General features: G+C 44.4%; 1 protein-coding gene across 2 annotated transcripts in view; it reads right to left on the bottom strand.

Annotated features, from left to right (window-relative positions):
- The window catches only part of EPM2A (EPM2A glucan phosphatase, laforin), a 115,492-nt gene extending 114,594 nt beyond the window's left edge, over positions 1 to 898 (bottom strand). Inside the window, exon 1 of one of the 2 annotated variants that reach the window (XM_069598636.1) lies at positions 374 to 898. In XM_069598636.1, the coding sequence (XP_069454737.1) occupies positions 374 to 674 (301 nt within the window). In that variant the 5' untranslated portion in view covers positions 675 to 898. The remainder of the gene's footprint in view (positions 1 to 373) is intronic. The other variant, XM_069598639.1, reaches the window with a different exon arrangement.
- Between the last annotated feature and the right edge of the window lie 10,999 nt (positions 899 to 11,897).

Genomic DNA, 11,897 nt, shown 5'->3' on the forward strand with positions numbered 1-11,897 from the left:
CGGCGGGGCCCAGGGAGCCCGCCTCAGAGAGGGTGCGAGGGGCCAGGCGGGCGGAGGCCAGAGCGTCTGGGCAGCAGGCGCAAGACACCAGGTCCCGGGTGTGTGGGAAAGAGGCCGGAGGGGTAGAGACCGAACTGACGGCAGACCGGGAACACAGCGTCCACCAGGGGAACCGGTCGGGAGCGGGACGCCCGGCTGGTGGCGACAGCTGGGCGGCCAGGCCAGGGTCAGCCCGGGGCGCCCGGGCAGTCCGGGCGGCGGGCAAAGCCCGAGATCCAGGCCGAGCGCCCGGGGAGCCGCGGGGGGACAGTGGAATCCGCCCCAGGCCGAGGCCGGGGCCCCGGGGTGCAGGGCGGCACAGCAGCCCCCGTACCTTCCCAGGAGAGCTCTCCTCCCGGCTCGCGTTTCAGGAACTTGTACCAGAACGTGTCCACGCGGCCCGGCTCCGCCCCGTCCTGCGCCGCCTCCTCCGCCGCCAGCTCCACCTCCCCGAGCCACAGGCCCGGCTCCTGCAGCGCCAGCGCGCCCGCGCCCGCCGCCGTGCCCGCCGGCCTCAGACGCACGGCCCCACGCGGCTCCCAGTGCCCCAGCTCGGGCCGGGACCCCACGACCAGCAGCTCCGGCCCTGCCCCGGCCACGGCGGGCGACACCACCACCCCGAAGCGGAACCGCATGGCGGCGGCGGGCGGCGCGACTCCGGGTGCCCGTGTCCCTGCGACCGGGAGACTCGGCCCGAGCGCTAGGCGGACGCGGCGATTGGGTCCCGGGCGCGGGCGGGGACACGTGCGAGGCTGCACCTTTTTTGGGCTGCATCACGCGGCCCAGGAGCCCGAGCCTGATCCAGGCCGGGGCCTCTGGCCGTGGGAGGTGGTTCGCTGCGTGCACGACCCGTCGCGCCGGGAGAAGGAGGCTGCGCCCGACCCGCGGCCTCTTCTAGCGGCTCCGCGGTTGGCTGGGGACCCGGGGAAAGCAAAAAAAAAAAAAACAAAAACAAAAAAAAAAAACGGGCTAGGAAAGCAAACTCCCCATAAACTCCGAGAGTTTCCAGTGACCTTTCCAAAAGACTCGAAATTATTTCTGTGATTATAGGAATAATGTGGTCTTTTCTATCAAAGAATATAATCAACTTCCTTCCTAGGAAACCCATGCCAGTTTGTAGTCTTAAGTTCCTGTACTGCATGGCAAATAGAAGGCAAAAGGTTGGAAATAGTGACAGAGTTCCTCTTCTTGGGCTCCAGACTCAGTGTAGGCTGTGACTGTAACCATGAAATCAGTGTGGACGGTAACTGTAGCCATGAAATCGGAATAGGATTGCTTCTTGCCAGGAAAGCTATGACAAACAGTGTGTGGAAAAGTAGAGACATTATTCTGCCCACACAGGCCGATTTAGTCAAGGCTGTGGTCTTCCCAGTGGTCACTTTTGGTTGTGAGAGCTGGACCTGGACCATAAGGAAGGCAGAATCCAAAGGCAGAATGCCTTCAAACTGTGGTGCTGGATGAGACTCCTGAAAGTCTCTTGGACAGCAAGAAGATCAAACCAGTCAAGAGAGAGATCAACACTGAATATTCACTGGAAGGACTGATGCTGAAGCTGAAACTCTGGTATTTTGGTCATCTAAAGTGAACAGACAACTCATTGGAAAAGCCCCCCATGCTGGGAAAGATTGATAGCAGAAGGAGGAGAGGGCATCAGAGGAGGAGGCATGACCGATGATGGACATGACCTTGGGCAAATGTCCAGAGATAATGAGGCACGGAAATGCCTGGCGTGCTGCAATCCATGGGGTCGCAGAGAGTCAGACAGGACTGGGCGACTGAACAACAACTAGGAAAGTTCCTGTAACCAAGCTGCACATGTTGGTAGGTCTCCAGCGTTGCAAGCGGATTCTTTACCAACTGAGCCACCAGGGAAGCCCCTCCCCCACCCAGATGCTTCATTCGTTCCCGGCCTCCTCACTTGGCAGCTGCTTCACTTGAATTAGCCAATCGCGCTGGATTGTGCTACCACGCTCCCATCAATCCGAATTGTTGTTGTTGTTCAGTCGCCCTGTGCGAGTCTTCAGGGTCCCAAGGACTGCAGCACGCCAGGATTCCCGGTCCCTCACAATCTCCCAGAGTAAGGTACAGCACGTCAGGGATAAACACGGAGAGAAGCAGACTTCCCGCTCAGTGTGATTGACCGCCAGACTGTTGTAGAGTATTTTTCTCATTCTCCCCGGCACGAGTCGGATTAGATTTCCAACAATTTGGGAGCTCGTCGGGGATCCACATGACCTGGAGAGATCGAGTGAACTACCCACCCCTACAAGTAGCTAAGAAGCACCTCTTCTGGGGATATTTCTCCTACAAGGGAAACAGCTGGAATTGAAGCTACTGGAAAAGAGTGCAAGAAACCTCTGAAGAAAGAAAGGGGGTGGGTGGTGATGAGCCTCCAGTCGAGTGCACACAATCAGAGGAGATGTGTGCGTGCTACCTCGCTTCAGTGGTATCCGACTTTGCAACATATGGACTGTAGCCCGCCAGGCTCCTCTGTCTGTGGAATTCTCCAGGCAAGAATACTGGAGTGGGTTGCCATGCCCTCCAAGAATCAGATGATAGGGATAAGGTCGTAAGAATTCTTCCTTAGGCAAGAAGGATTCCAAGGGGAAAAAGGCCAATAACTAGATTCCCCTAAATGGTCCCCTAGGACACATGCTCCAACTTTGGGGAGATAATCCTAGGAGGAAAGGGAAAAAACAGATCGTTCTGTTTCATTTGGACTCAAGAACCTATGTTGAAACCATCAGTATTTTGGCCTAAGTTTGGGTTAGATGAAGGTTGGATCTGCCAATTGCTTATAGAGTTTGTTAATGACAAGAGTCCAGTTGCCCAGGAAGAAATAGATTATGTTCTTTGTTGGAGAAAGGGGCCAGTGGTTCTGTTCCGCTTAAAGATGGAACTAGGTAAAGAAAGGAGAAGGAAAATAGGAAGTGGGATCCTCTCAACTGTTTGCCTCATCCTTATAACCCAGGAGGCCTACAGCCTGAACTGCCCAGGAACAGCCTGAACCGCTTCAGGTAGAAGAGGAAATAAGAACAGAAGAGAGGGAAACCAAGATGGCCACCATGGCCTCAGCACCCTCTCCAGCACTGTTCCCCTCCCTTCCTCCACTGAGGAAGGAGATAAAACAATGTAAAGTGGACATTCAAAGTTCACCCTTCCCCTCAAAAGGAGAGAAACCTCAGGCCGTCTACTTCTCCAAGAAGTTCACCTAGGAGGAAGGGGAACTGGATTTGTGGACATCCCCCTTACCAGCTCCAAGGTTCAAGAATTGAAGAAAGAACTGAAGGCCCTACTAGAGGATCCACCTGGGGTTGCAGACCAGCTGGATCAACTTCTAGGCCCCCAGATTTTTACATGGGCCGAACTTATGTCTATCTTAGGTGTTGTGTTTTCTTGCTAGGAAAGATCAGTGATTCCGAGAGCAGCAATGGCCGGCTGATTGGAAAAGGAAATACCCAGCTAGCCCAAATGCCTTAGTAGCTGAAGTGAAATTCCCTAACCAAGAAGCCACAATGGGATAATAACAGTCCTGAACATAGGGGTCATATGAGAGATCTCAGGGACCTAATAATAAAAGGGATCAGAGAGTCAGTTCCCCAATCCCAAAATATTACTAAGGCCTTTGACATCAAGCAAGGAAAAGATGAAGGGCTGGTTGAATTTCTGAGTAGGTTAAAAGACCAAATAAGAAAATACTCTGGATTGAATTTAGATGATCCTCTTGGCCAAAATATGTTAAAATTGCATCTTATAACTAATACTTGGCCAGATATTTCTAAGAAATTACAGAAATTAGACAATTGTAAATATATAAGTTTAGAAAAATTAAGGGAAGCCAGAAGGTATATGTAGGTAGGGATGAAGAAAAACAAATAATTAATGTTAGAAACCAAATTTCCTTGGACCAAGTGCCTCCCAATTACTCTTCTCAGAATCAGAACTGCCCCTCGTAAGAATACTGGATTATTCCCATATGAGATGCTGTATGGCTTACCATATATGGGTCCAATTGCTGACCTGCCAAGCCTGGAAACTAAAGACCAGTTTCTGAGAAATAAATACGTGGCCTCTCCTCTACTCTGCCTTCTCTTAAGTTTCAGGGCCTGTTGGTTGGCTCAGGCTCCATCCTTGGATTTCCCATGCATCCTCATCAGCCTGCTGATCGTGTTCTGAGGAAAACCTGGAAGGAAGACAACTCAAACTGGCCTGAGAAGGACCTGATAAGGTACTGCTCATGAAGGAAACAGCTGCCCGCACTGCAGAGAAAGGTTGAACTCATTATAGGAGAATCAAAGGGACTCCATCCCCTAACAAAAAAGAACAATGGGCTGTGGTCCAACACTCCAATCCTATAAAGCTGTCTTTGAAAAGACTTTAATATCCCTCTTGGTCATTCTATATACCTAGATGCTGATTGTTGGGGGCAGCCCTTATCAGGTCAACTTAATTATTAATGTGACCATGAGCATGGATCCCCTAACTGTGAAATTGATGCTTTCCAGGTCTTGCCTTATGGTGACCTACACAGCCAAAAACAGCTATCTGAAGAACATAAGTACCTTTGTCCTGAACCATATCGGGCATGTCAGGAAATGATCCATGACAACTCTCCTGCTATATTTGGGCCAAAGTATGGGGGACTACCCAGGATTGGTTACACGGCTGAGCCATATAAAGCAGCTCCCACCCTAGTGGAACTAAAAGATTATCCCTGGCAAGGGGGGGTCTCTGAGATGATTATGGGAATCTACAGTGTAACCCACTGTTGTTAACAGTCAAACCAGAGATAAGCATCCATCTCTTGAGCATTGGTATGGACTAGGGGCAGACATATCCAGGAGATATCCACTGGGAAGGTTAGCTATTAAGCTTGTTAAAAATTTTACCTCCTCATTAGTGACATAGACCCAGAACTCTAAACAAACTTGACCCTCAGTTCCTAATGACCCTACTAAGGTCACCATGGTAGAGGTGAAGGATTAACACCAAACTCTAGATCACAGCTAGAAACCAGATAGCAGAGAGATTAGAACTGGTGTTATTCTGATGGTCCACCATCAATAAAAGTGTGGATTGGATAAACTATATTTATTCTAACCAGCAGAGATTTGTTAACTATACTAGAGACACTATCAAGGGAATAGAAAACAATTAGACTCAACCAGTAAGATGACCTGGGAGACTGGCTGGCCTTAGACATGATCCTGGCAGAAAAGCAGGGAGTATGTTATGCATGTGTGCATGCTCAGTCGCTCCCATCAGGTCTGACTCTTTGTGACCCTATAGACTGTAACCTGCCAGGATCCTCTGTTCATGGGATTCTCCAGGCAAGAATACTGGAGTGGGTTGCCATTTTCTTCTCCAGAGGATCTTCCTGACCCAGGGATCAAACCAGTGTCTCATGGGTCTCATGCCTTGCAGGCAGATTCTTTACTACTGAGCCACCAAGGAAGCCCATATGTGTCATGATAGGAGGTCAATGTTGTACCTTCATCCCCAACAGGGCCGCCCCTTATGGCACAACAACAAGAGTCCTGCAAGGTCTTACCACCTTGGCTAATGTGTTGGCTGAAAACTCAGGGACAGATAATCCTTTCTCCATCCTGATAGTGGCTCAGCAAATGGAAAGGTATAAAGACCTCTGTCTTGACCTCCCTAATCATTGTATTTGGAGGAATGGCCCTAGGAGGATGTTGTATAATTCCATGTATTAGAAGTCTTGTGTTAAGAGTAATGGAAACTGCCCTGTCTAAACAGTCTGCAAAAGACCATCAGAACAACTCTTACTATTAGACACCTCAGAACATGAACTCCAGACCTTCCATAGGTCATTTACTCCCTGGGCCCCAGGTTCTTACCTGTGAACTGAAGAAATAATGACCTATAAAGGCCCTTCCAGCTCTAAAGTTTCTCTGGTTAGTGCAAGAGGCACCGCTCAGAGCCACGATCTCATGCAAAAACATTTCATACTTTTCCCTTGTCTAGACCAATGTGATGCCTGAAATGACACACAATCACTTTATTTTTGGAAGAATGTTATAATACTTTTAGTATGTATAAAATGGGTTTACAGTAAACATTTTCAAGCTTTTCCGAGGTAAAACAAACAAACAAACAAAAAAAGGTAATTCTATGACTATGAATTTATGGCTTTGATAATTTTTAAATGGCATAAAATAAAACCTTTTGCTTTAAATCTGCTTTCAATAAAAGTCAAAAATATTTTTTCAACTTAAAACATCATTTTGGGCCCAGAAACACAGGCTGTTTGGTCAAAAGAAAACTATTGAGGATGAGGTGCAGAGGACAGGGGCTTCAATTTTGGTTACTGCCTTAAGAAAACCAGTTGTCCTGTTTACATATTTGTGACTTTTTGATTCTTTATTAAAATTTTCTTCGTGGTCTTAACATGTCTGTATTCACCGACACTTAAGATATCAATCTTCTGTGAACTAAAGACACTAAAGGATGCCTCTTTCAGTATTGAAAAGCTTGTGGGTTACAGTCCATAGGGTCGCAAAGATTCAGACACTACTGAACAAGCACTCACTTGCTTAATGCTTGCGAATAGTTGGGGAGAAAGTCAACATTTCAGGCCTTCAGAATATCATAAGTAAAACAAAGAAGTACAAATATGTAACCTACAAACTCAGTCTCTCAGTGGAGCAATTAGTAAGCTATTAATACATTTCATTTTAAATATTGATATTCCAGTCAGTGTTTGGTTAGTTGCTAAGCATAAGGATAAACACAAAGAAAATTGTGAAGACTGAAGAGCTGGCCAAATACGGTGAATTCGGTAGCAAAGTAGACATTAAATCACAGTGGAAGTGAGTCAGTTTATTAAAATTGCTGTTACACAATATTCTCAGGGTCATTTTGGGAAAATGAGAGTGCTTTGAGCATGCAAAGACCCTGGAAGCTGGCAGTTGAGACCTTTCTTGAGCTCTGCATGCTGCCCCTGCTGCATGGGTTCCAGATGGCATTATTCCCACCGGCTCTTCCAGAGGGAATACTACCCATTCTGGAGATGAAACAGTAGCAAAAAACGAAAACAATGTATTTGTTCAACAGACATTATTTCCTTTTCTTCTCTCTCCTCATAAAGAAGTTGAGTAACAGTTGGAAGCACCATTTTTTAAGGCCCTAAACAAAATTTGTAATGGCTTATTTTTGGCAATGGCAACCCACTCCAGTACTCTTGCCTGGAAAATCCCGTGGATGGAGGAGCCTGGTAGGCAGCAGTCCATGGGGTCTCGAAAAGTCAGATACGACTGAGGGACTTCCCTTTTCACTTTCATGTATTGGAGAAGGAAATGGCAACTCACTCCAGTGTTCTTGCCTGGAGAATGCCAGGGACTGGGGAGCCTGGTGGGCTACCGTCTATGGGGTCACACAGAGTCAGACACAACTGAAGCAACTTAGCAGCAGCAGCAGCAGCATTTTTGGCATAAATTTAAACATAGTATAAAAGTGCTAGCTACATTGTACCCTTGGTAAAATGCAGTTGGGAAGAGAGACAGATATGGATTAACAGACATATTTTAAAGTCTCATCCATACTTTGTCAATCATTTGAACTTTTTAACAGTGATAATTAGAATAGCTATGGGGCCCTTTTTATGTGCCAGACACAGGGTTTTCATATTCATATTATCTCATTTAATTCTCTCACCACTCCCATGAGATGACTGCAGTTGTTATCCTCATTTTTATATGTGAGGAACCAGGCTAGAGAGGTCTAGTAAACACAGCAAGGAAGGGGCAGAACCACGTGCTAAAAGACATCCATTGAGCTCATAGTTAAAGATAATTTAATATAATATTTGTTTTCTGATAAGGAAATCATTTACCAAATTTGAAATCCCAGCATATTTGAATAGGTTATTCCCCATTAGTTCTTAAAAATGAACTTTATGTAATTATTTCCTGTAACAAAACTCATGCTTAGGAATAATTAGAACAGATGAATCATAAGTGGCAGTCTTAACTGATCAATGAGTCTGTAAAACTCATAAATATCTTGGTATTTAATGTGAATTTGCCCTCAGGTGATAGAAAAATGGTAACTTTTAATGCCTTAATATGCCTATCTTGTTGGCAGAGGAAACACAGATTTAAGAAGGCAGTATGAAAAAATTTATCAATCATTAAGCTGTGTTATTTCCAGCTCCTTTTCCTTGTTGTCTATGTGAGATTTCTTTTTACATTTCAATAACTGAGGGTACTTATTAAAAGAGATTATTTATGAAACCCATTTGGGATCAGATTCTTGATGCTATAATGACCAGCTGAATTAGAGCAAGAATTAGAACAAGAATTAGCTCAGCAGAGTAACATAATTCTGATGATAATTTTTAAAAGACAAAACTAATTTATTGTCATTTTATTTCATTTCTGTAGTACTATCTCCTATATAACTATAATATATCTTCACAGATGAGTGATAAGTTCAAATTTAGAGTTTAAGGATCCAATTCAAATGTAAATTCTTTCAAAGCTCCCTCAGGGAAAGCTATTACTGGGATCTGGTCATTTCTGTTTTCTGAGGCAATCTTTCACTAGTCAGTGAGTTATCATAAATCTTTCCTTATAATATTGTGTGTGTATTCACACACTCACTGATGTAAAACATATTTCAACCAAGTAGTTTAGAAACCATTATAAGGATTAGTTTATGACTTGTCAGAATATACTGAATTAAATGTGTCACATACTACTGCCAATTGTGTAGCTTAAAAAAAATAACAAAAGGAAAAACAAAAAAACCTTCCAGAGAGAATTTGAATACAGCTTAAAAACGTTTGCATATTGCAGCTTCTCTTCCAGCTTGGAAAACTGTAGGTTAAGCTACTTGAAATCTCTTTGAGTATCTGGAGCAGTAGAAGGATTTGAACCCTACCAAGGCTTTGTTCAAAAATCCCACAACGTTTCTCAACTATTTAAAAAATCCATGTTCCTTTTGGATATATGTAAAAAATCTTCTATTTCCAGGAGATTCCAATAATTCCATTTCCCACCCCCGCACAGACAATGCATCATCAACAACAGCTAGTTTTGTCATGCTTATTTCTCTATAATTCATGCAATCAAAAAGGTTAATGTTTAAAATGCTCCAAGTATAAGATGACAATGAAATGCATACCTTTTCCAAAGGCGTTAACTTTGCCCCTTCCCTCACACATTTCTTCCCACTCTCTGAATTGTGAAATCCACATGTCTTCCTGGAATTTCTCAATTGGGAGCTTCTATTCAGCAGGTCAGCCTGGTTTCTGTTAGGCAATGACCTCAGCTGACTTTTCCTATGGAAAGGAGAGAGCCAAGCTAGGTGGCCAGACCTCGAGGTTAGAGACCCCAGTCTAGAGTTCCTTCAGTGGTAAAAAGATCCTCCTAGGGCCTGGATAACTTGCATGGCAGGCTAATTAACACCTTTCTTCAGGAGGGTAGAGAGCCTGATAATGCAACACTTGGGAATAAAACAGCAGTAGGTAGAAGGGATGATTTAAAACTCCCAAGGGAACTTTCAAAGAGTTTGTGAAAAAGGAAAGAGGTTAGCTGAAAGCAGAGCTGGCTTGTTTGTCCTTAAATGGAGAATGGAGATTGAGGTGGGAGAGGAGGACAGTTGTTGGGGGTCGGGGGAGGCCAGGAGGCAAACCTGACAGCACTTTTTAAGAATTTGAATGCACTGTAATTTACCCTTTGCATATTTTTCCTTAACCATTGTATTATATGTGTTTATATTAAGTATGTGTGTTAATTGCTCAGTTATGTCTAACTCTTTGCAACCCCATGGACTGCAGCCCACCAGGCTCCTCTATTCATGGAATTCTCCAAGCAGGAATACTGGAGTGGGTTACCATCTCCTTCTCTAGAGGATCTTCCTAACCCAGGGATCAAACTCAGTCCTCCTAAATTGCAGGCAGATTCTTTACCATCTGAGCCACCAGGGAAAGTGAAAGTGAAGTTGCTCAGTCATGTCCGACTCTTTGCCACCCCATGGACTGTAGCCTACCAGGTCCCTCCATCCATCCATGGGATTTTCCAGGCAAGAGTACTGGAGCAGGTTGGTATATCCTTCTCCAGAGGGATCTTTCTGACCCAGGGATCGAACCTGGGTCTCCCACTTTGTAGGCAGATGATTTTACCGTCTGAACCACCAGGGAAGTCCTATTAAGGAAGCCCTATATTAAGTATAAATACTTTAAACATGAAACAGTTTAGGGTGCCGATTTCTGAGGTGGGAAGAAAACAGCAGGCAGGAAGTTGGGGTGACAACATTCCTTTACTTCACCATCACTGGACAAAGGCCAGGATGCTAGAGAAAAGGTAGGCATTGGTGGGAGGGAACCATAGGGAGAAACATGAGGGGGAACCCCACTGGCCTTCAAGAGGAAAGAAAGGATAAAGCAGTATCTGAGTAAATGCCGTGGGCCTTCCCCAAATCTCTAATTCTTTTCAGGGCTCCCTCGAAATGCAAAAATAGGTTAGAAGGGGAACACGTCTTCATATTTTAATTAATGAAACCAGCCACTTTTTAAAGAAATATACTTGTCCAAGCAGGCACTATGGACATTGCCAATGTATAATTTTCCAGAATGTATCTGCTGCAAATTAATAAGGGAACCAGCAAGGTGGTAAAGATGGTTCAAAAACAATTCAAGAAACAAAGTCTATAGACACTAAAAAATTGCTAGATCACTAGGTTAGATACAAAATTGATTAATTTCCCACTGGGCAATAAAACTGTGACCTTTGGGTTTCTCTGTTCCACCACACAGAAATCAATTGCATCTTTAACCATGAAACATTTACAAAATATAATATATAACTTTGAGGGTAGGGTCTTAATCAATGATAAACAGTAACATAAATCAAGGCAGGAAGAATAATTCTTGAATGCATCTGATGGATACTGTTCCCGTCTGCCCGACATGCAGTCAACTTGCATTTTACTTCTAAGTTTTGAATACTTTTTCCTAACTATATAATAATAATAATAATAACTTCTCATTTATTTGAGCGCTGATCTACTGTGAGGTAGGCACCGTGCTAGGTGTCTAACATACCTCATCTTACTTAACCTTCTCCACACTTCCACAACATAATTATGATCTCCATTATACAGAAGGATGAAAGTTTCTGAAACATTAACCTATTTACCTCAAGCCGTACAGCTGATAAATGACAGAGCCGGGAACTGTACTCAGGAACGTCTTCTCCAGCATATGGTTGTGCAGCTCACATATTGCACAGAAGCACTGAGATGGAGGGATCGGTGGAGCTGAAATGCAGCCCATGCTGCCCTTGCAAACCCTTTTAATCTGTGTCCTTTTTTCTTCCCATAAAACACCTGCTCCTTGGTAAGCCTAGTACCACAGAGTAAATCCATAGAAAGCCATGGGGGCTGAGAATACTAGGGGTGACACACATCACTATTTCCTTCTCCCAGAGGAAAATATTCCCAGTTCTTACAAAGGTATATATGTAAGCTAAAGCCCTGATTCCACACTGGGATGATCCAGAGGGATGGTACGGGGAGGGAGGTGGGAGGGGGGTTCAGAATGAGGAACACATGTATTCCTGTGGCGGATTCATGTTGATGTATGGCAAAACCAATACAATATTTTAAAGTAATTAACCTCCAATTAAAATAAATAAATTTATATTTTAAAATAAATTAATTAATTTTTAAAAATAAAATAAAAATTAAAAATGGGCAGAACTGAATAGGCATTTTCCCAAAGAGGAAATGCAGATCATCAACAGGCACATGAACAGATGCTCAACATCGCTAATAACCAGGCAATTATAAACCAAGACCACGACAAGATGTCACCTCACACCTGTCCAAACAGC

Source organism: Ovis canadensis, chromosome 8 (assembly GCF_042477335.2).
Source record: "Ovis canadensis isolate MfBH-ARS-UI-01 breed Bighorn chromosome 8, ARS-UI_OviCan_v2, whole genome shotgun sequence".
NCBI lineage: Eukaryota > Metazoa > Chordata > Mammalia > Artiodactyla > Bovidae > Ovis > Ovis canadensis.